General features: G+C 42.6%; 1 protein-coding gene and 1 long non-coding RNA gene across 14 annotated transcripts in view; both read right to left on the bottom strand.

Annotated features, from left to right (window-relative positions):
- The window catches only part of PARD3 (par-3 family cell polarity regulator), a 449,586-nt gene extending 433,453 nt beyond the window's left edge, over positions 1–16,133 (bottom strand). For all 12 annotated transcript variants that reach the window (XM_069006483.1, XM_069006487.1, XM_069006484.1 and 9 more), the window contains exon 1: positions 15,713–16,133. In XM_069006483.1, coding sequence (XP_068862584.1) covers positions 15,713–15,832 — 120 coding nt within the window. In that variant the 5' untranslated portion in view covers positions 15,833–16,133. The remainder of the gene's footprint in view (positions 1–15,712) is intronic.
- Positions 16,134–18,088: 1,955 nt separating this feature from the next.
- Positions 18,089–22,247, bottom strand: part of LOC138106242 (uncharacterized) — a 35,573-nt gene continuing 31,414 nt past the window's right edge. Inside the window, exons 2-3 of one of the 2 annotated variants that reach the window (XR_011148946.1) lie at positions 21,387–21,540; positions 18,089–18,186 (exon numbers count right to left, since the gene is read on the bottom strand). This is a non-coding gene — a long non-coding RNA (uncharacterized lncRNA). Of the gene's footprint in view, positions 18,187–20,914; positions 20,996–21,386; positions 21,541–22,247 lie in introns of those variants that run through there. The other variant, XR_011148947.1, reaches the window with a different exon arrangement.

The following is a 22,247-nucleotide window of genomic DNA, read 5'->3' as shown; positions in this document are numbered from 1 at the left end:
ATCAGCAAGATTAATAGGACAATATTACTCTTCTGGTATAGGGAATAGCCTGAGCTTAAAACAGCAAAAAAAGAAGCTCAAAGACAGCCTAAAAGACAGCTAGGGGACAGCCTAAAAAAAAAAAATAGAATTACAGTACAAGTTTCCAAAGTATGATTATTTCCTTCCATAGCATCATTATATAACTCAGAAATGCATGAGGACAAGGAAACCTTCTAAACCAGAATCTTTGATGTACATGCAGCACATTCAAGAGAACGGAACATTGTTGTGCAAAAATCAATTGCAAGAATCAGAAACAACACCATAAGAAAACAACAGAGGCTAGAATGTAGTAGAAAAAAATGAATTTTTCTGAAAAAGCCAAGAACAGAGATGCCATTGAACAGGTCAGGAATAGTTGTTTCCAAAGGCAGTAAAGGAAGCAAAGCGTCAGCACTGTTACTTCAGGACTGTTAAATCTAAATACAAGCAGCTTTTCTTTTCTCTGAGGCTTTCTATTGGAGAGAGCTGTTTAAAATAAGAGGGATATGCCAAAACAAGGAAGAAGCACAAAATAAGTCATGTAAATTGTTAAGAGATACATTCTACAGGAGTTAATTGAAATCTCTCAGGCTAACCATGCCTAATAAAAGCACGTTTACCAAAGCTGTACAGAATCTCTTGAAAATACAGATTCTAGAGGAAAAAGATGAGCAACGGTTATAATGTCATCTAAAATTATTTCATAAATGCCCCCAATTGCATAGTCCACCAGCCACATTTCTGCAGAATGCTGGAGATAACACAATGACTATTACAGCTGTTAATAAAACTCTAAGGCTTCAACAAAAGCAGTAACAATAAATGGCAGTTATGCTGTAGCGCGTTTTTTAAAATACAAAAGCTAAACCACTTGCTAAAGTCAAACCAATCATTCTAAAAGAACTGGTTTATGGTGGAATTATAATTTGCAAAACCCCAATTTTCAGGCTTTAGTATTATTATTACTATTATTAAATTTGTACTATAGCAAGCACTCCTCTGTTTGCTGTCTCTGGCCCTACTGCAGTCCCACACGTTTCCTTATTCCTAATACAGAGATCCTGAATATGACATTATAATCACAAACTCTTACAGCTAACAAGGGGAAACCATGCTTTCTTCAGCACTGTATGCGGAAGGGATTAAAAAGTTTTGGTAGATTGAGTTCCTTTTAAATCAGCATCTGTAGCACAGTAGTCTACAAGCTAAGTTGAGACCAAGGCAACTAACCCCACCAATCTAAACAAAATAATCCATAAGCATGAAGACAGTTCTGTCTTACCAGCATCAGCTGAACACTATTAGAGCACTCACCAACTACCTCAGATTTTTTGGCCATGTCCACCTTATTTACAACACTTCTGTATTAGAAGAGTATTACAGAACTTTAACGAGGAAAAAAAGTTGAAAAACAGATTTAAACTCTACTATAATGGATTAATATTCTCCCCTCTCTAATTTTCTCATATTTAAACCAAACACAACACTGACAGTCCTCCTCTGGCTTCAGTGTGCCACTTAAAAAAAAAAAAATCACTACTCATAAATCCCTTAAGATAACTATACTGAAGTCAAACACAAGCATTTCCTTTACTTTCATTCTAAGTTATAAACATTTAAACAATACTGGAATCAACCAACATCCTACACTGCCAAGGACAGGTTCTATATGTAAGTTTCGACCAAAGTTGAAAAAAATTACTTAAGAAACAGACATTAACAGTTTAACATTACAGATTCCACACTTTTCTAAAATGAAGAGACTTTCTTTTCAACAGCCAATTAGCACAAGCTACTCTCTTTTCAGCTTGGCAGAGCTTGATGTGTCTTTTCATACAGTGGCTGAGTTACAGGAGAGAAGGACTAAATACAGCAGTATTTTACCACATCCTTACTAGAGGGAAAAGATAGTCTTGCAATTAAGGAGTCAGCAGGTCAGCACTTTATTTCCAGTTTGGTTCCGAACTGCTTGTGTGGTCCTGGATGAGACACTGACCTCCTGTGCCTTCTTTCTCTATGAGCCTGTGGGGATAAATCCATACTTGCCCATCTCATGCTATGACATTCATTTGCCGATTTTGTTTTCAAAGGGTGGAGGTGGCACAGCAAGGAAGGAAATTGCCCTGTTAAGAGGAGTAGGTGCTGAAGAGCCATCTCCTTGCAAGTAGTTTGGGTGTTGCATGCTGTTACCAATGATGAGTGCACCATAGCTTTGCTGCACAGCACAGGCAACCAGTACAGCAAAGCACTTTTCTCTTTCCTAAGGTCAAAGAAAGATGCAGAGAAAAACCACAGAAGGACTTTATGCCAGTACTCACTTACTGCAATTAACATTGTGCTGTTGTGAAATGCAGTTAATGAGGTTCTTGCAGAGAATGAGCCACGGGAATACACAATGCTGCTCCCAGGTGAGCAATCCCATACTCCATCACCTGTGTTTGGAATAAACTTTCCAAGTTAATGCAGGCCAAGTTAGTGCCCCTGTTTCACACCTGAAGAAGCAGAGCATTGATACATACATTTTCCTTCTCAAATCACAGCAGCAGGGAAGCAGAACTAACCAGATATTTCCTGTATCTACACCACAAGATTCAGCCAATGCTTCTGAAAGGAACCAAAAGACACTGTAACTGTTTCTTAAATCTGAACTACAGCATTTTGAGTCTCTCCTGTTCTCTTCTATATATCTCTTTCTATAACTCAGGCTCCTGTGCACTAGGAAACTTGCTAAAATGGAGTAAGCAATAGTTTTCACAAAAAAGTAACTCTCATTTTTTTACAATACATTACTGAAGCCACATTAAACTTCTCTGAACACACTGTGAACTTCTGAATTAGAGCTGAGTTAGTGAATATTTTAACTGTTTAGGGACACAAAATGTTTGGTCTTTTCTAACAACTTGAACAATCTGTATGCACAACCTGTCTTACCTCCATGTTAAAAATTAAGGCAGTTTGAATAGTTCATGCTATAATGAAAGCAAGTTATAAAATCTATTCATCTACTAGCAAGGAATATACCAAGGCAGCCCAGCCACGTAGGACATCAGAGCCTCTGCTTGCCTTGCAGTAACAGAGGTGGTGCCTGCAATGGGACATAGGAAGTGCAACCCAGCACCAGTGAGTCTGGATACAGACATGGAAATTCAACACCATGGCAATGACCAGGGCAACAGTGTAAGTCATGACACAAAGGGGAAGCTTTATTAGTGGAGTTCTATACTAAGCATAATATGTATTAAAATCCATGCTTTAAAAAAAAAAAGAAGTGGCAAATTTTATTAATTCACTTTAGCCTTCTGCATATGTACTTTACTTCTTTTTTCAAAATTACTCTGTTATTTTGTTTCTCTCTTGTCCATTTAACAACATTCCCAAACCAGCAGAGCCTATCAAAGCTAAAAGCCTTGTCCTGCTGCTGGTGTATCACCAACATATGTTAGGAGCACTTAAATTGCAAGGCTGCAATCTGCTCTCTGAAGGAGGCTGGTAGCAGGTGTGACAGTCTGACCTGCAGAATGAACTATATATAAAGATGCAAGCAGTGGGGGGGAGGACTCCACAGCTTTGCTTTTATATATCATGCTGCATTTGTAGTCCTACTTATTTAGAGAGAGGGAGAGGAAAGCCACAAAGTTAAAATAGGTAGACCTTGGCATCTCTGAGCTCAGTGTTTGATTTTACAGCCCCTCCCTGACAGCAAAGCAAGTGAGCAGCACCAGGCTGTCTGCAACTTGCTGTTCATGCTGAGAAATGCACAATTTGCAATTGCAAGGAACCAACACTCTTATTTATTCCATCTAGGCACTGTGTACAAATCCAAAGCCATGTGGTCTTCCCCAAAGGCTGGCTTCCCAAGCAGCCCATCAGGTGAAAGGCAGGCTGCCAAGGGCTGTTGACTGTAAACTGAGCTCAGATCTCTGCTTCCTATCTCAGCTTCTAGCTTACACTGAAGAGTAACACAAAACATAAAGCGAATTATTGCACTTCACATTTCAGTTCAGAAAGAACAGCGTACTTTTTCAAAAAATGACAGGAAAATTCTGGATGATAAACAGCACGTTTCTAAAACCCTAATTAATTACAGAAAGACTGTTATTTTTTATTTCAGTATCACACACAACTTTAATCCCCTCAAGTGATCAAGAAAAAATGTGGGCTCATTGTGTCTTAATTCTCTCTTTTCACCATGTCTCTGGCATCCACCAACCTTTGGAAACAGTCTTTCAGAAAGCAACAAAACACTGGCTCACTGAATCAGAAGCAACTTGTGAAGGCTGCTAGAGTTAAAGCAGTCTTTACACACTGTCTAATCACAGACATAATACATTGTCCTATAAAGGGTAACACAGACCACCCGTAAACCCATAAAATCGGCAACTTCTCTGCTGCCCAGAGAAGCTGCGGGTGCCCCACCCCTGGAATTATTCAATGCTAGGTTGGATCAGGCTTTGAGTAACCTGGTATAATGGAAGGTGTCCTTGGCCATGACAAGGGGATTAGAAGCGTGTGATCTTTAAAGTCCCTTCCAACCCAAACCACTCTATGATTCTGTGAAAACAAGACATACATTTTACAAAATTAGCTATTTCAATTTACAGATTCCAAATAGTTTAATAACTTTCACATAAAGCAAATTTTAAAAGCCTTCTTTTTATTTTGTTCTGAGACCAAGCAAGTGCTGAACTATGAAATGGAGGTAATTTAGAATAAAATAGACCATTTCACACAAATTGGACTCAAGTACAGTGGATGGCTATGGTAAATATTGAGACTTTTTTTTCATTGAGAAGAGTAGCATGCATGCATAAGCATTTACAGGTCCACCTTGACAGCATTTTTAGAAAGGGGACAACTTTATGGATCTACCTGATCATCCTGAACAGCCCACTAGGCCGTTGCCGAAACCCTTCCTCAGCCATTTAGCTCAGCACTTCTCCCACAGGTCACTAGCCACTGGGAAAATACCACCACAAAAAGGAGATTTAGTCAAGTCTGAAACACATGATTGTAAAAAAAATATTCTGGAAGTAGATTTAGGATACAGTTCCCTTCAGCAGATTGTTTAGACTTTTCCAGATGCTAAAATGTAAACAGCAGTACATTCAAGCTAATTACCTCATATTCAAATATCAAAAGAATATTTAACTCGGCACAAATTAGCTTTTCATACAAGCTAGCTCCCCTTCGCTGCTGCTTTCATTCCTCAGCTAGGGAATTTCACCAGCAAAAGAAACTTCTTACCTCCACAGAGACAGGGTGAGGACCAGGAGCATTTTCAGCTAAATATTTCACAAACACCAAAAGATATAATACAGGATATTCATTACCTGTGGCTTCCAATTTAGCAGGGGCTTCAAGCTAACAACAGCGATTTTATGGCAACGCCAAAGTAACAAAATGGTCATCAGGAACTTACTTCAAACAGCTACACTAATAAAGGAGATATTTATAAGACACTTATTACAGTAACATTTTACACACACTAACATCTGGGTTTACTTTACCACAGCATTGTGTTCCTGAGTGATCACTAGGTACAGGGTGAGGAGACTACTCCATTGCCTAACACAACCACAAGCTAAAAATGCTGTTTTACATAAAGAGCAGAGCATTTTCTTTTAAGACCAGGTTAGGTAAGTTCAGAAGGTTTTCTCTTCAAATGGAAGCTCTTAAACATACAAATATTTTGCATACAGGTATAGTCATTTAAAATCACATTCATTGGCTTTTTTACAGAGAGCCTATGCTAACACAGTATTCTGGATTTAAAAGCTCTACTTTATTTCAGCCAGTCCACTTTTCTTGATATTTCTTAGTTCAGACTTCAAATTTTCCAGAATTATTACAGACTGCATTTATTTGTGCTATTTTTCATGTGAAGAAAAACTAGAAAGAGCAATTAAAGCTGCTGTTAAAAAAAACTCAGTGAGAGCAAAAACCATCAAACCTATCTTCTCAAATTAGTATTCTTAATGACACAAAAAAAAGTGTTCAATACAGGATTTGGCAACAACACTGAACTTGCACCATGCCCAGAAGACAGGACTCAGTTTGACTGAGTGAGGGTGGAGGAGTCTTTTGTGCCAGGACTTTTCCTTTCCCCCATCCCCAGGCATCTTGTTCCTACAGTGCCACAAGAGAAGCAGCAGCTTTGTCAGCGTTTAAGCAATTGACCCAAGGCACACCCTCACCTTGACCCAAACCTGAGCTGCTGCCTCCCGCCGAGCCCCCTCACACTCACACCTCGCAGGAGCCCTGCAAAGCCGGTTTCCCCACCCCAGGAAAGCCACAAGCCATTGCTGGGCTGCCTCCCCTCATCTTCCTCCAAAAGCAGCAGCATTACTTCTCTCACCCAGCACTCATCTCTGTAATAAAAACCAGAAACACCCAGCAGAGTAAGTGAAGTGTATAGAGATGACTACTCTCCTACTATTATAATACTCTCCAAATTATTATAATTGCACAATACATTTTAACTTTTAGCAAAGCCCAACACTTCAGGATAGCAGTCATCCAGCAACCTGCTACTGCCAGAGACAAATTCAAGGTGAGTAAAATCCCTTCCCTCTTCAGGCTGCACACAGTGCTGAGGCCAGAGCTCATTCACCAGGAATGGACAGGCACCACAGCCTTGCCACCACAGCCCTGCTGCCTAAATTCTTCTTATTTTGGTACCCGGTAGCTGGCTGCTTTCCTGGTGCTCACAGCTGCAGGCGCAGGGTCTTTACAGGAAGGCAGAGGGGAAAACTGACAGCACAAACAAATGCACACTTAAAACAACACAAATAACATTTGGTCCAACAGGTTCTTGGAGAGGTCAAATTAAATCAAGCTTTGTTATTTCACTTAGCAGCTTATTAAAGAAGCAAAAGGTTCTGAAGCTTCCATTTCATTGGGGTTTTTCAACTGTCATTTAAGTTGTTGTAGCAACAAAACTTTCAGCTGTGTGGTCACAGAGCCACTCCAGCATCCCCAGAAGTAATTTTTCCAATATTTATTGAATTCAGCTCCTTCCTATTCAGGACTCAAAGAACTTGGAACAAAGATGTTCTTCTCATTGTATGTGCAAAGAGGTGTATCGCTGCAAGGTTCTCCCAAGTAAGATACTGCTTCTGACATTTAACAGAGAAGGAAAAAAATTATGTAGCCTTTGCCTAGGGGGAAGATAGAGTAACTCAACAACTTTGAAAGCACATGCAAAAAAGATGGGGTAAGGTGAAACTACTTTTCCATTTAGTAAGTGTGGCTACGTTTCTTCAAACAAATGAAAACAACTAAGTGGGTGCACACACAAACATACAGGCACTCCCAGAAGTTCTATCTCCATTTAAAATACTTTATACCCACGTAACTTTTTTTTTCTAGTAATACAACATCCACACCAGCAACATTTTAAATTGCTATTCTCAGTCTGTAAAGACATGCACACCCGGAAAAAAAAAATCCTATAAATGTTGCCACTTAAAAAGAAAACTGCTAATGATATACCAGCTCGCTCCTCCTGCAACAAATTCATAATTTCACTGCATCAGCGGCAGGCTAAGCATGAGAGAATGAGTAAAGTATGGCCAAAAATGTGACACTGCTTTTCCAAAACCGTGTCTATTTTCTCTATCAAATTAGGGATACACTACTTTCACTAAGTTTATTGCCCAGAAAGAAAACCTTCCTATAATAAACTCCACACGTTTATTTTAAAATGAAAGCCTTTGGGCGACATCTGTTGCGCCACTGAGGTCAATTTTTCATCCTCTTGCTAAATGGACCGCTTGCCTCCAGGGCACCAAGTTAACCCATTTCTTCCCATCTTTGGTGCTTTCTGTTTGTCTGTACTTAATGTACTGCATTAGTGTCTCGCTTCCATGGAAACTCCCATTTCCAACTCACGTGAAAAAAAAAGGCATCTGTCTATCATTACCTCAAAAGCATTTCCTTCCACCAAACTCCAAGGACATCCCATCCTTTATTCCACCTCTACAGAAGACCATCCTTCTCCCCACAGTCACTTCCCTTCTGCCAGCCCTGTTTCTGTCACCACAGAAGTCTTGACAAGCTGGAGGCACAATGATCCAGGAAGCAACATCAGCCAACTTCTCCAGCACCAGAGCATGGTCTCTGGCAGGACCACAGCAGCATCCCAGGGCCCATCTCCAGGGGATGCTGGTTTCTGCTCCTGGGCAGCAAGGATCATTCCCTTGTACAGAAACTTTTTTGGTCTTCATTCCTCTTCCCCCGCATGAGAGACCCCAGCCCTGAAACGTAGGGCACGGGATCCAGTCCAACAGTTCTAGTAAGAAAGTTGGAATGCATTTGTCCTTTTGTTTGGCACTAAATAGGTGATTAATGTGCATCACTTCACCACAGCGAACTGAAGTAGAAAATAAGTTACCATCAAGTACCCACTACCTGATTAAAAAAAAAAAAAAAAAAAAGGCAAGCAAATATTGCAACAAAATAGTTATTACAATTATTTCCAATTTAATAAATACCTGGGGCCAATTTGAGAAAACAACTAAGGATACCCATAGGAAAAAAAACCTGGACATTGCTGAGGTATTGTAACAAGTAAAACTAATGTGATTATCTCAAAAACAAAAAAAAATGCTGTTAATTTAAAATTCTTTTTCCCCAATTTAAAATTTGACTCATTTCTCTTTCACTAGTAATATTAGTCATTTCAACAAGTATTATGACTGTGCTGCTGTTTTCTTTTCTACTTTCTCAGTTTTTTTAAACAGCCCCACTGAATTATGTAACTTAGCTCAAAGGCAGTTTGGCTTTTGGTGTTTTTTTATCCATTTCCCAGTACCAGACTTGCTGAGCATCACATCAAAATGACCTCAAAGAAACAAAATATATAATGTATATTAAAAAGGAGGAAAAAAAAATAAAGCACAGATGCCCTAAAGTATCTTGCAGAATTTTTTAATACTTTTTGCTTCACTTTTTATTTTCTTACTGCTCAGAAAATATTTCTGAGTGAGAACATCTGTGCTATATTCTGGATTGATGTTAGAAGAATTCCACTTTATTTTCAATATACATAAGCACTGGTTCAGCATTGTTGCATGTTTTATCCATTCAATTTATATTTGGATGAAAAGGTTTGTTTTCCTTTGAAGAACCAGGAAATCGTTTTAAAGTTACATGAACCGTATTCTGTATAACTAAGATCACCAGCATTTCTCCCCCATTTACTCCATCTTATTTTACCAGATTAAATGTGCCACGACCAAAAGATGTCATAGTCTGGTACAGCTGAGAATGTGTTACTTCCAGTGGTGTTTTTGTAATAGAACTAAAACATCTGTGGCTGTTATAACCGAAGTTAAAGTGTAAAAAGCTCGGAGAATCAGATGGCTTTCCACTGGTGGAAGGCTATTGCCCAGGAGAAGAAAGGCTGGCAACTCCCTAAACCCCAGACTGCCTCCAGGAACTGTTCCCCAAATGCGCTGAGCGCTTTCACAGGCTCCTCCACAGTCCTCCCCCTCAGAGCTACAGGAATTGCTCAGCAGCTGAATGGTGCTTTGCTCAAAGGGAAATCACTCTCAAGCCACTCTTCCACAAACACACACTTCATTTTGATCACTGTTAAGTAACAGTGAAACACTGAGGAACCACATAATGCCAAACTGAAAGCCATGATGCTCCCCGTCCAGCCGGGGATAGGTGCTTCTCACAGCCAGGCTAAGCAGAACCACACACATCCTCTACTGAAAGCACCTTCCAAATTGAAGGCTTACATGCCGTCCACTTCTCAAGCCCCGCTCTGTAAGCACTACAGAATTCAGTCTTCTTTATCAGCTTTGAATAATCCCGGGTGCTTGCTCAAATCACAGCGGTGAATCACAGCCCCAGCGTGGCTCTAAGGCCTTCCTAAGACAAGCCTCCTCTCTCGTGTGACGGACGGCTGAACACAGGCAAGAGCTGGCAGAGAGGGCATGGCAGGGCTTGTGCAGCTCGCTGCCTTGCAGGCCACTGGTCCCTCGGGCACAGCACTGCCATACAGCAAAGTCCCCGTGCAGGGGACCTCCGTAGCCACCACCATGCCACGCTCACTCCAAAGGTTCATTTCTACCTTCACCCTGCAACTTCTCTTGCAATGTGCAAGAGTCACCTGTATTTACAGATGAGACAATGACAGGAAAACATTGATTTGGCTGAAAACACAGAGAGCTGGAGAAAACAGGTTAAAAGAAAGTTTTCCATAATGAGCAGAGGGAATTTATCACTATAGCCGTGCATTTCCAGCACCAAACCTGCAGGATCACACAGCAGCTTTCTAAACACGAAGCAATCATGACCCATTTCAGTACTGATCTTTCTTAAATTAGCATCTCTCCACTGCTGTTCACCAAGCCTCAGCAGAATGATGTTACCCATCAGCTGGGTTTCACTGCCGCTGTTGGGAGCCCAGCACCAGCGAAGAGGTCAAGAGCCAGCTTGAGAAAACTGCCAGGAGCCCCACGGAATCCTGGCTGATCTCAGGTAAATCACTGGAATACTACCCAGCCAATTAGGAATGCAGAGCCCAGAAACATCATCCTGGAGATGTCATCTGGAACTAAACTGACAGCCAACTGAGCAGCAGGGGTGACATGGACTTTTTTGGCTTTTTGGTTCCTTTTTGGGCTTGAGAGGATTCCTGTGCATTCTGAAAATAACCTGTAAGATTTTTTTCTACTTAAAAAAGGCTTGATATTTGCACATATATCAAAATGAAATCCAGAACAAAAAAAAAAAAACACACACACACACCAAAAAAACCCCCAACTTTAAATCTTTTTTATGCTAAATTTAGTCACTACTGCCCTTGAGTATTGCCAAAGAGGTCTCTGAATGGGCATTGTGGCAGATCCGTTTAAGCCTGTGGCAAAAACCTAGTGGTCAGACTCGAGGAATGTACCAAGAACAATACAAAGTCCAAGTAAAATCAGCAGTTTTTCATACCAACCCACCCATATACTAGGCTCTACAAATGATGCCCCAGTGACACAGTCATGAGGAACCATGCAACTGTTTGCTCTACAGAACATAACTTGTATCAAAGTTGTCGTTGTGTACTCAGAGAACGGCTGTCTGAGAACAGACTTTTAAGCAAATAATCCCTGTTAGCTGGTACTGGGGGGAATAAAATCAAAAAACAGTAAAAAAAGCAAGCTTCACACACACATGCACTCAAACTACAACCTTCCCCCCTCACAATTCCCTGTTGATGAATATCAGACCTACCAAAGAGATGGGAGCATTAAGCTCTGGGTGGCCTAAGCCCCCAATGTACAAATTAAATGAGAATATGGTCATCTGACACCTGTTACCTTTGCTTACACTGCCAACTTTCCTGGAGTTCTGGTCTCTTATCAGCAACAGCCTCTACCACTATCAAAGAGCAGATTACAATTTCTTTTCACAAATATTAGTGCATTGCAGTTTTCAAATTAACAATTGAAGTATTGTTCCACGCAACATCAAAACCCCCACAAAACTTCACCTCCCTACAGCATTTGGCGAGGGCGACAAAAAAGGTGTCTTGAGACTTCTATTAAAATCTTTTTGATTCAGCAGGAAAACTGTTAATTTACTTATTTTAACTAGAAAATGAGAGTTATCTGTAAGGTCTAGGAACACCACTACAAGCTCACGATATGCAGGGCATCAGACTGAACTATCATGGAGACCAAACAACCCCTCTGGGGACTGAACGTGACATTGAACAACTCCAGCATATCTATGATCTCCTATTTCATATTCTTGCTTACCATGCTCATTTACATCACATTAAAATTAAAAAAAAAAAAAAAATTATACCTGCCTACCACTTTTGCACACCTATTTTTACTTGCAAGAAAAAGAAGATAAAGGTAAAATGCTTACAATATCCGCCCCAAAAAACCAAAGGATGAAAGATTATGCTGACAGTCAAAAGTCAACAAAAAATGTCAGAAACATCTCTGGCTACATCTAAGTCAAACCAAAGTTACAAGATGCACAACTACATCCTTTCAATAGTTGCTCAATACATCATTTTTATAATAATTTTCCACCTTTTAACACTAGTTCAATATTTGATAAGCATGTTTCATCTCAACTGTCTGTCTGCTTTCTCCCTTTTGGTGCAGTCCATCATCTCCTGCCATCAATGTTAAGCCACTCAGGTGTGGCTGACCTCCCCTCTTAAATCACTCTTACCTTCTTGCAAGTTTTTAACCATTAAATTAATTGCTAGGAAGCCATAAGCAGAACTACACCTGCTCCAAATCTGCACAACCCCTGCAGGGTTTGGAAAATGTACCTACCATTCCTCAAGCCAGCTGTCCCCTGCCCAAGCTGTACTCCTTTAAGACTCAGGCAGAGATTGTGCCAGAGGCTGCATCAGTCCATCCAGCCACACAAAAGTGCACCATTAGTGTGCCCCCATGAAAACTGGGTTTCATTAAACGTGATCGATTTTGCTGACTCCACTTGCCCTGAACAAGGTGGACATTTCAAACATCTCTTTATCATTTGCTGGTTCATTTCCCGCAAACACAGCCTGCAGAAAGAATGCAGCATGTTTCAGACACAAAGCTTTTCTTGGAATAAAAGCAAAAGTACAGAAAAATTTATACACACTACACAGGCCAGGCTTTAAACACAGCCTGTCAATATTAATAACTAATTCCACACACAAAGATTTAGTACTGACAGGAGGGTTAATCCATAATTAATTTTTGGAGATTTATGAATCCTAATCAAAGACATAGCACCCAGAACTAACTGCAGTTATCTGCAGTTGTGTTATCTGTATGTCATCTGTATGTTTTTAACTCCTAAAATCTTACAGAGAGGAGAACCATACTATTATGTGCATTATTCTCCAGAAGTATTTTTTCCATTCTTGACATGTCTCTTGAAGCTAAATAAGACCAAGCCAGAACACTGAGGTCAAATTTTGAAGTTATTCACTCCTGGCACTCTGCAATCATGGGTTTGGGCTGCCTCACTACAGCTGCACAGGGACATCATAAGTACACTATGCAGATCACTTATGGCTAATCACAACCGGGAAACCATGACAAAGTGGGAGGTGATCTGGGAAGGGCTGACAACTCAGTTCTCATAGGCTTCGAGGAGTTCTCCTGAAGGAACTGCTACATACAGTAGACACACATTCTTGCAGGATGAGAAATGCTGGTTTTCCTGTAAGTATGAAAACCATAAACTTCATTCAAATATTTTGAATAATCTTCCACCAGATATGCTTCTTTCCATAACAGCACAGTGGGGGTGAAGTAGATTTCAGTGTCAGCTTGATACCTGCTGGCAGACTGTAAGTTCATACGGGCACATATACTTTGATCCTCTCAGTTTAGGAATTACTTTGTCCCCTTTCTTGTCTCTTTATGAAGTGGGGATTTGCTCATCTGCTACATTAGCACAGAAAGGAGCCACCTAACTGCTACAAAAAGACAGTCATCTGTGGAATTCTGGCATCCAAACCATAAAATTACTATGTTACTCTACTGCGAGCACAGCAAACAGCACTATACGCCTACTTACAAAACTTAATTACTGTAAGATCCAGTTCCTTACTACCTAAACATCACCACAGAAAATCTTCAGTCAAAAGTGAAGTTTGACAGTGACCATATAAAACACTCAGAGAAAGCCCATGGATACTGCCACTGCTTTTAACCACAGAATTTCCATAGAATAGAAACAATCTCAGTAATTGCAGCTACCTCAAGTCCATACCAGCAGCATACAGCATAACCACCATATAAATACTAATAAATAAAACCACTGTGTCATTTTAACCCAGAATACAGAGCTTTTGGTACCAGGGACCAGTCAAAGTATGGCTGCCCCTCTGCAAACTGGCTTTTTAATAAGCACACGGCCATAGTCAACAAAGAGTTTCTTGGGGTTTTTTTTCCCCTCATGCTTCCACAGGCGGGCCACTTCTTTTCTGAAGTGCAATTTGCAATGATGTAACCTTTCCTGGTGACTGGCATGTGTCTCCCCAGTGCTTACCACTTCAATCCCTCCCAGGTTTAACATTATGCTGCAGAATGCAACTGCCATCCCTTAATGCAACTTAATAGCTGGAAGCCAGGACGCTGCAGTCCACTGCCACAGGAGTTACATGGAACACAGTTTTGGAACAAAACATAGCAAAATAATCACTTTTATTAATGTCGTAGCACTGATGAACAGATGTTGCAAACAATTCTCATCTGAATGGCCCAATGAGGCATTCAGTCCTCCACAGAGTCTCATTTTACTGTTCACTGCTTTACCTTAACCAGAGAGGTACTTTCAGCCTGTCTCCTATATGCAGGTAGACTGTCATGCGCATTAATTGCTGTATATGAATGACTGCTGGTATGCAGCCACAGCCATATCCTAGAGAATAATTTTTCTCTTTTTTCAGCCAGCATCAGAATATGTTTGCCCTCTTCAAAACCATGATCTTCAGGAATCAGGTGGGGAGGTGACAGCAAACTCAGTTAACTTTCTCCTCCCAGCATCTGGAATTCTCTATGAAAAAACTGATTTTAAAAATTTTCTTGGGAATCACTTCAATCGATGAATCGTTCACAATATTCCTTCCATCGCATGTTTCAGGACAGCCTGGCAGTCTGCATTTGCCAAAGCAAAACTTCCAGGGTCAGAAGTGTAAAATGTCTCAGAAGTGCTAAGGGGGAGAAGCACACTCAAACTTCTTGGATCGACAAGGCAGAGGAAAGGGGAAGGGCACTGCTCAAGTTCTCAGACAACGATAGTCATACTGTCCAACCAACCAGTTGATTAAAAAGAAGTTTGCAGCAACAAGAAAGTACGTTGGGGGAGAGCGGGGGAGGAGAATAGGAAAGAGAGAAAGAAATTTTTTTTTTTTTTTTAAATAAGGGAAAAAAACCAAAATCCAACAAGTTGCCTATGGAGGGAAAGCCAAGTTTGCAACTGCCTGCACACACGCTCAGCCAGGAATTTCAACATGGGGCTGCGGGAGGCCAGCGCAGGCGGTTGTAGGGCTCAGCCCCGCCGCGGGCCGGGCCGGCGCTCCCCGCACCCCGGGGCACCGCGGACCGTCCCGCACACGCGCAGCCTCCCCCCGCGGCGCGGCGGGCGCGGAGCTGCCGGGGCGCCCGCGCTGCTGGGCCCCCTCGGAGCCTCGCCCGGCGCGGGGGGCGGCCTGCGGGGCGCCGCCGGACGCCCGTGCAGCGGGGTCCCCTCGCACCGCCCTCCCCGCGGGGCCTGGAGGGCCGGGAAGCCTGGAGCTGGATTTCCAGCCCTCCGCGGCGACTCCCGCCCGGCCCGCGGCGCCTCGGCCCCACCACCCGCCCCGGGGCAGACCCGGCACCGCCGGGCCCCGCGCTGCTCTGCCGGCCGGGTTCGGGCGGCTCCCGCACGGACACCTCCGGGGGCCGCCAGGCACCGGCGAACAAAGGGCCGAGGCCCGCCAGGCTCCCGCGGGGAGCCGCGGAGGGGCCGCGCTGGCCGCTGCGGAGGGGCCGAGCGCACCCCGCCCCCCGCGGCGGCGCCGGGCACACGCTCCCCGCGGGCTCCGCCGCCGCCGCCGGCCACCCCCGGCCCCGCTCCCGCCGCTCCCCCCGGCGGGGCAGCCCGGACTTTCCCCCTCGCTTCCCTCCCCACTCCGGGAAGCGCCATATTGATCGCGGGCGGCGCTCCCCGCGCCCCTCACCTTGGCGATCGCCTTCTTGTACCGGGTCACCGCTTGCTGGATCAAGCTGAAAACTTTCATGTTCCCGTCCCCGCAGGGCACGACCACCCGCGTCCTCCCGAAGCACACCGTGACTTTCATCCTGCGCGGCTGGGGGGCTCCCGCGTCCCTCCGGCCCCGCGCAGCCTTCCTCCTCCTCCTCCTCCTCCTCTTCCCCTCCGCCCTCCGCCACGGCCGCCCCCCGGCGGGGCGCGGCGCTCAGCCCCCGGCCGCCGCCGGGCTGCCGCTGCGGGCGCCCTGCCTTCGCCCTGCCTTCGCGGCCGGCCCGGGGAGGCGCGGGGAAGGGAGGGCAGCGCAGGACGGGGGCCGGTGCTGCCTTCCCGAGGGCCGGGGGCCGCTCACATGCCGCGGCGCTGCCCGCGGCCACCTGCTCGACGCCTGCCCCGGCGCGCAGCGGCGGCGGGCGGGGCGGCGGCGCTGGCTCCCGCTCCGGAGGCGTGGGGCGGTGCGGCGGGGCGGGGGCAGCCGGCCGGCTCCGCGGGGCGCGGACCGGGCGGGGGAGCCGGCGGGTCCCGCACGCGGCCGGAGCGAGTGTCCCGACGGAGCCCGAGGGCGTGCGGCTGCCCCCGCCCCGTCTGCCCCGCTGGGTGCCGGGGATGCGGAGCCGGGATCGCACCGACACAAGGAGCCTCGCGAAATCCTGGTCCCTCGGCCCCGGCTGGTGCTCTGGGGGGAACGGGCACCGCTGCTGCTCCTCGGGGCGCTGCCTGCTGCCGCCCTGCCTCAGGTTCGCGGGTCCGAAGAAAGAGAGACATGGCACCGTCGAGAAGGTGCGTGGCAGGACACCGCAGCGGTCTGCTGTCCCTCCGGGTGTCCAGGGGGGAACAGCCACCGCGCACGGCCAAAGTCAGATGCTCTTTGTGGTCTTTCGGGTATCTGTTAACGCAACAGGACCAACACAGTGCGAAAACTAGTGCATCATTAACAGCAGTATCAATGGAACTGCTGAGCAATCTCCTCCACGAAGCCGTCAGAAGTCATAGGGGTTTATAGATATCGCTCACTTTTTTCACGGATTTCACTAAGGGCGATAGAATTGCACCGTTCATTGGACATTCAGTGTGGCCTGACAATATATACCTTTTGTGTAGAAATGGTAAAACAATTCAAATTAACTAGAGTGGAGGCAGAGTTTGGAGGACAGGAGAGCAGTGGGAAACAGCTTTCTTTTTTCTTTCTTTCTGAACTTAAACGCAGCACTAAAGATGTGAATTTCAAGCAAGCTTTGTAGCACATAATGTCAACATCCTTCTACAACACCAGGCAACTCAGCACGTGTCCTCTGGTGCTCCCTGCCCGGCAGCTGTCCCAGCTGGCAGTCTGCTCTTGTTCCCTTAGCAATAGTATTAGTAACTTTAAGAACTTCAAACCTGGTACAAATGGCAAAGCTGTCTGCGGTTTGGTAGGTACACAACTAAGGAGAAGAATTAATGATGTTTTTAAAACATCAAAGGTGAAATTATTGCCCAGTTAAGTCAAGGGTGAGAATGGCATCCCTAACCCTTTGAGTTCTAGTTAGGAGTTTCCAGTGTAGGAAATGGAGGAGTCAGTTTATATTAATTTGATTCCATGCATATTATCCAATTTCATTGAAATCCACTGAACCTTTTCTATCAATTGCAGTTTTAGAAAGCTTTGGGACACTCGAAAGATCAAACGATCCATTTGCTGACCTACAGATAATTTTTAGCTTAGATGCCAATTTTATTACCATTATCCACCTGGACTAATATATCTGAATTTTATATGAGAAATAGTCTGTCTGTTAAAGCACACCTGCCATGTTATATTTTGTCATATTCCCAGTGTTCACTTGTGTGGAATAAAGGCAGCATGCAGGAGTTCAGAAAGGCAGAAGTGAAATAAAACTGGTGTAAACAGTTTACAGCCCATGACTGAGACAACTGAGTACACGCTGCAGTTTTATGGCCATAGCTCATCAAACTTATTATTGGAAAATGATGAAAATGTTCTTCAACCTGCTGCTTCTGTACTTTCTAGGTGATCATAAAGGCTGCTGGGAACCTACTGAAAGGATGAAAGAGGTATAAATCCTTGGTTTAATATACATCACCTAAGAAACTTGCAGAAAGGACTATGAAAATGTGAAGTCAGTAGAGGCTCTTCCCAGGCTGTTTTTAACAAGAACTTTACAGTGTCATAGACTTTGTAATGTTCTACATTATACTTCAGATGTCATTTGCATATATCTGCTAAAACATGATGTTGCATATCAAAAAGTTTACCACACTGCTAAAAAAGTTAATATTGTTTTATTTATAATTCTTAATACTGTTTCACTGTTTACAATTCTTAATACTATTTCACTGTTCAGACACAGCTACAGGTTTTTCATGTTTTTCTGTGATTTAATTCCTGTTCTTACTGTCTTTAGCAAGTTTCTTGGCAGTTTTCCCAGCTGTTCTAACAGTCTCCTGGAAAAAAACCCCAACAGTTTAGAAAGAAATATTGATAGTTTTTCCATTAAATGTGTGAAACAGGAAACTTCAGTAATGAAGTACAAGAAAACAAGTCTATCCTGGGATCTGATTTAAGGCCAAAACTTAAAGACTTGCACATGAATAGTGATAGACCTAACAGGAATGAGAACCTCCAAGATTTGGGTTTCTTCCCCAGTAGGTACACATACAAGTTATACATACATCATTCTGAAAACATTTTTAATAAAATTTACCACATAGAGTGTTTGTTTTGTTCTTCCTCAGAAGGAGGAATGAACTTTAAAAAACAAATGTAACAAGGTTGTGAGATTGTATGAGGTCTAATTATGTAAGATAAATGAAGTATAAAACATTATTATAAGAGATTATGAGAAAAGGATTATACTAATCGGGAGAAGAATTGGCAAGAGTTTCTAGTTACCAGTTTACAAAAATTACAACTACTATCCATGTTGTGATATGGGTGGCACATATATAGCTCTGGATGTTGAGCTTTCCTGAGCTAACATAGCACAGAACCTGTCCATTCATTTATTAATGGTACATTGCTGGAGGATTTCCATGAAGAGGCAATAATCTGTCTTGCAGGAAGAAGTGGGTGGTGGAGCATGGGCTGGAGGGGATCAGAGCTTACAACTACTAATGATCACTAGTCAAGTTCTGTTCCAAACAGCCAACCAGGTTGAAATCCCTTGTGTGGACACTGCAAACATGCAAGGAGTGAGACTCTTGCAATTAAATGCAGATTATCAAAAGCCATTTTGCTGTGAATGTTAAAATATTCAGACAGTGGAATGCTGCTGATTTCCAGAGCTGTTTCACAGTTTATCCTGCCCTTATACTCTGCATCAAAGAATTTGTATGGAATAATTCTGGATGTGTTCAGGCTTAGTAGTCTGTTCATGGCATACAGATATTCCCTGGTTTGACAAGAAAACACCAATTCCATGTACAGTATGTTTTAAGTTCACACTATTTTAAATATAGATATTTCCTTAAGCCAAGTAAAGTTCATCCAGTACTGTAGAAAGACCAGTGTCAAACTGAAGAGCAAGAGCATTCCTTGAAGAATTACAGGTTTTTTTAAAAGTGCCATTTGTGAAAGTGACTTAAGGATATACCAAACAGTACCAGGTTTTGATGATTTAGGATAGCTACCTGCTGTAACTCTTCTGCTCAGTTATTAGATAAAGCCTTAACTTCTTTTCAAAAATCTGACTTTCAAAGTTCTGAATCATTTACATTTTACTCTGAAGCAGAAATCTAATCAAAGTAAACATGTCTGTGGACTGAGATCTTTCTGTGGATAACCTTTTAGCTATAGGAGTGGGTTGGTTTCTCAGCTGTTATATTTTGTGATTTTTTCCTGCCATACTGATGGTTCTTCCACAAAGGAGTAAGGCAGTGTTTCCCATCATTTTCTTTTATGAATGAGAAAATCATTAAAGCTTATTAAGTAATAGTGGCTAGCCCTGGTCTGAAAAAAAAAAAAAAAAAAAAAAAAGAGAAACTGAATAAAAATGTATTTTCTACAGCTTCTCAAAAGAGTCTGGGATTTGGGGACTGAAAAACCCCCAAATCAGTAAAAAGTAATTACAGAATCACACATATATTAATGTCAGACTTAGAGGATGAAGGCACACAAAGTTTGGGAAGACAAGAACTTTCCTTGTGGTATAATAGAAGAAGGAAATTGTAGCAAAGAACAATGTATGATTTTCAAGAAAAGCCACAAGACTGTTAACCTTTCCAGGGGCTCCAACCAGTGTCTCAAGCAACTTCAGGTAGTGGGAAGGTGTTTAGGGTTAAAGAATGAGTATAGGTAAATTCACTACTTTGTTTTTCTGCATCTATACTGGTCTTATACTGCTTTTAAAAGAGTTACATTCAAAGATTTTGAATCGTTTCTTGAAAATGCTCTGGTGGTTTTCAGCCACCATGGAACTGTTTAAATGGAATTTCTTTCTCTGAGTTACATCAACTAATGTCTTATTGAGCTGAGATCTGGGACAGCCTGAACTAGAATGTATTGAGTCACTTCTTGGTGTGAACCCTTAAAGGCAATCCATAGGTAAGGAAGCAGAATTATTAGAGGTTTAAAAAGTGAAAGAAAAGAGTGAAGTTACTGGAGGTGTCCAGAGCGCAGTAGGGGGCATTGCCAGGAGATACCCAAATAGTCTTTGTGTGTGCTAGAGCTATGGAATGTCATAAAGAAAACATTCACACAACTTGCTTTAGCCAGCTCTCATACCACATACTGTATTTATGCTATGGGCTGAACAGAACTATATTCACATAATGATACAGGTAGGGTTCTGAATGTCCCAGTACTGCAAAGCACGTATCTAAGTCACATGTTGGAGCTGGCCAACTCCTTTTATTTGCCCTTAGGGCTGTGAAGAGTTCGCAGGTCTGTGCCTGCCGTGAGGGACACCCACCACAGGGATTGTACTGGCAGGAGAATGATCTGTCACCTTCTCTCATGCCAAGGAGCTCTTCTGCAGCCACTGAGGCTGTTCTGCAGACTGCAGCCACACTAGGGTTTACTTTGGGGATATGAGGCTAGTTATACCCAGAGTCCATCATCAGTTATGGTTTCAGCAAGCTTTACAGAGGAAAGGAAAAGGGAGAATAGGAGCAGTGAGTGTCAGCAGCTGAGACGAGAAAAGCCCTGCATAATTTCACAAGACAAAGAAAAAGCACTAATACAGATTTGGAATTTTATTCCTGACCAGCTTCAAAGGGGGGCTCCAGATATTCAGTCACCAAAACTTCCCAACACCTAAAAAATGAAAAACTAAATACAATATTTTCCACCATGGAAAATAGTAGATAATCTAAGTAGAGGGGTCATTGCTGTCCTATAATATTTAACACAAACATGTAAGCATATCATCAGTAAAATTAAATTTGTAGCAACTTTTCAATTACCAGCAACTATAATTAAAAATTGTAAAAATAATGCTGTTAAAAATAGGAGAATTTGAGAGATTTACAAGCAGCATCAGAAATTTTTGTGAACCTGTTTAATATACAGGAGACTGAACTAAAGGGTACTTGTGGAATATATGTTTTTAAGACTCTAGGATGTTCATTTCAGTTTCGTCTTAAAGCTTTTATAAGCCTGGTACTTTCTTAAAAATGTCAGAGGTTGCTTCACTTTTAAGCCTCACCTATAAAAGCTACTTGGAGACATTTTGTTTCTGATGAGAATTTATGGATGTTTTCCTTCTCTTTTTTTTCTTTCTGCCAGTCCAGAAGTTTGCTCTTTGCTTTTCTTCCAGTCTTTCAGTTACTGATGAAGTTCTTGGCACAGATTTCCAAACTCTGAAACATGGAATACAGAATTCTAGTGACTAAAGAAGGCCTGTGGAGTGTTTTCACTGACTTCTCCGGGCTTTGGATCAGGCCCTCAGGCCTTTTCTACTCTACCCAAATAATGAATAAACAATATCAACACAGAGCTACAGTACTGGGCTCATTTGTCAACTACTTGCCAGAGCTGGAACAAATTCAGATACTGCCAGAGGAACCCATTTGCTGAAGAGAAGCTATGCCAAATTATTTGCCACTATCAGGTTTTATCTATTGATGAGCATTCCTGAAAAAATACCTTCCTGTGACATGAAGAGGAACACCCACAGGGTATGTTAGTCAAAAGGCCTATCAAAACATGATAGAACATATATTCCACCACACAAATTATTCATGTGGTTTATAAACATATTAAGAATATATTTCTCAGCTGGTGTTCCTCTTTAGGGATCTCTGTTTAATTTCACAGCCTGTTCTCATCCTCGTTGGACAGAAGGTGAATGGGATAGTGTCATGGCTTTCAATACCATGTTATCTTGACATTTGCAGGAAAACATTGATAAAGCTTGAAGGGAAATATATCCTTTGCTCAGCTTCTCCTTTTGTTGATGGTAATAGGGAGGACTGCATGGGGTAAGGATATTACAGCAGAGACTTTCCAATTTGCACAGGAATCTAGAGGGATATAACTGCAGACATGCACTTGGAACACGTTCATC

The sequence above is a fragment of the Aphelocoma coerulescens genome, chromosome 2 (assembly GCF_041296385.1).
Source record: "Aphelocoma coerulescens isolate FSJ_1873_10779 chromosome 2, UR_Acoe_1.0, whole genome shotgun sequence".
NCBI lineage: Eukaryota > Metazoa > Chordata > Aves > Passeriformes > Corvidae > Aphelocoma > Aphelocoma coerulescens.
Note: the sequence above shows the minus strand (reverse complement) of the source record. Positions and strands in the feature narration are given on the sequence as shown.